General features: G+C 33.2%; 1 protein-coding gene across 1 annotated transcript in view; it reads right to left on the reverse strand.

Annotated features, from left to right (window-relative positions):
• The window catches only part of LOC125029837 (GTP-binding protein REM 1-like), a 56,982-nt gene that overhangs the window by 49,711 nt on the left and 4,771 nt on the right, over nucleotides 1-2,500 (reverse strand). Inside the window, exon 2 of the mRNA XM_047620013.1 lies at nucleotides 1,632-1,765. Coding sequence (XP_047475969.1) covers nucleotides 1,632-1,765 — 134 coding nt within the window. The remainder of the gene's footprint in view (nucleotides 1-1,631; nucleotides 1,766-2,500) is intronic.

Here is a 2,500-nt window from a genome sequence, read left to right on the forward strand (position 1 = left end):
ACATATAAATACATACATACATACATTTATATGTATAAATATATATATATATATATATATAATATATACATAAATATATGTGTATATATATACATATAAATCAACTGATATAAAAAATTCATCATGAGATAACTTTATGAACAGATATATTGAAAGAGAGATGGTACCTATATAGACATACTGTAGACAGACAGGTACATATTAGACCTGAAGCCCTTTTTCATCAACATCATTTCATAAAAGGTCGTTGCCCCAGACTGTACCTTAATCCATAGACACACATTATCTTCTCTAATATATACTTTTTCTTGACCCTCTTTTGATAGATAATAGGGAAGAGCTCCTCCTTTATGCGGTCGTGGCTATTCCCGTTAGAGCGTGTAAATAATGGGATTTTTTCCATAGCAACGTTGGGTGAGGCAATATTCCAGTCAAATGGGGGTGGTGACATAGTGATAAAGATAATGATGAGCATAGTTATGGTATTGATAGGTGTGATAATGCTGATATCAATAATAAGAGCATGATAATGAATATTAGAATAACCTCTTGAAGTTCATTAGATTATTATCATCATTATCATTGTTATTATTATTATCATTATTATTATTATTATCACTGTCATTGTTATTATCATTATTACCATTGTTATGATAATGATGATAATAATGATAACAATAATAATAATAATAATGACAATAATAATAATAATTATTATTATTATTACTATTTTCATTATTATTATTATTATTATTATTATTATCATTATCATGATTATTATTATTATTATTATTATTATTATTATTATTATTATTATTATTATTATCATTATTATTATTATTATTATTATTATCATTATTGTTATCATTATTATTATTATTATAATAATGATAACAATAATGATAAGAGAGAGAGAGAGAGAGAGAGAGAGAGAGAGAGAGAGAGAAAGATAGAGAGAAAGAGAGAGAGAGAAAGAAAGATAAATAGAGGTGCATATTTAAACACATGCACACGCACACACACATATAAAGCACATGTATACACTCTTTTACATTAATAGTATCGCTTTCATCATTATGACTCTTGTAATCATTATCGTCATTTTTATCAATAAAGTTACCATCATCATTCCATCAACCACTTCCCCCCTTTTTCCCCCTCCTGCTTTGCCTTCCCGTATGGACATGCTGGGAGAGCTTGCTGGTTTTAGTAAAGTCTCTTAGTAGATAATGATGTCAACACACTCATTACGGGAACTAGGGAGTGTGTGTGTGTGTGTGTGTGTGTGTGTGTGTGTGTGTGTGTGTGTGTGTGTGTGTGTGTGTGTGTGTGTTTATGTGTGGGTGTTTGCTTTCCTGTGTGAATGTTCGTATGTCACTGTTTAACAACACACTAAACAAACACTAAACAGACAGACAGAGAGAGAGAGAGAGAGAGAGAGAGAGAGAGAGAGAGAGAGAGAGAGAGAGAGAGAGAGAGAGAGAGAGAGAGAGAGAGAGAGAGAGAGAGAGAGAGAGAGAGAGAGAGAGAGAGAGAGAGAGAGAGAGAGAGAGAGAGAGAGAGAGAAAGCAAAAAAGAAAGGGAAAAAATCCCATTGAGAATAAAAGAGAATATCATAGTCGGATACATACTTGGCAATTCTAAGAAGTTGGACCGACGGCGCTGCTTATATCTAGCGTAGCTTAAGGGCGGAAGTTCCCCAGTTTCGCTATCTCTCGACGACCTTCGTGACGCCAGGTAGGCCAGATTACCACCTCGAACCGGGCTGTAAAAAAAAAAAGAGAGTATGAATGCCATAATTGATGATAACGTTATTAATCACTCAGACGACGACCATGGAAATGGAATATTTGAAAAGAGAGAGAGCGAGAAACACAGATGAATAAATAAAAAGAGACAGACTGACAAGAAAAAAAGAGTAAGAGAGAGAGAGGGACAGAGTGAAAAAGAAAGAGAAAGAGAGAGTGAGAGAGAGGTGGGGACAGAGAGAGAGAGGGACAGAGTGAAAAAGAGAGAGCGTCAGAGAAAGATTAAGAGACATATGTATATGTGTCTGTGTGTGAATATATATACGTATATATGTGTGTGTGTACGTGTATATATATATATATATATATATATATATATATATATATATGTATGTATATATATATGAAAAGGAAAACAGCTATTGTAAGAAATGGATATAAATCGGAACGTTCCGAACTCTTCATGAGTTTCTCTTTAGACAAATAATAAACCAAAATGGTTTATAATTCGTCTGAAGAGGAACTCGTGAAGAGTCGAAACGTTACGATTTATATTCATTTCTTATTGTGGCTGTTTTCTTTTTCATCTTTGTGTACACGTTACTGTGTTTGTGTTTGTGTCGTCTATGTATATATGCATATGAGAAAATACCTTTCCTGTAACACAATGCAAAATTTCTCACACACACACAAATTAAAGACGTGATCAGAAAGAACCAGTGGGTGGGCAAGCCAGCGCAAGACAAATCAAA

This window comes from Penaeus chinensis, chromosome 10 (assembly GCF_019202785.1).
Source record: "Penaeus chinensis breed Huanghai No. 1 chromosome 10, ASM1920278v2, whole genome shotgun sequence".
NCBI lineage: Eukaryota > Metazoa > Arthropoda > Malacostraca > Decapoda > Penaeidae > Penaeus > Penaeus chinensis.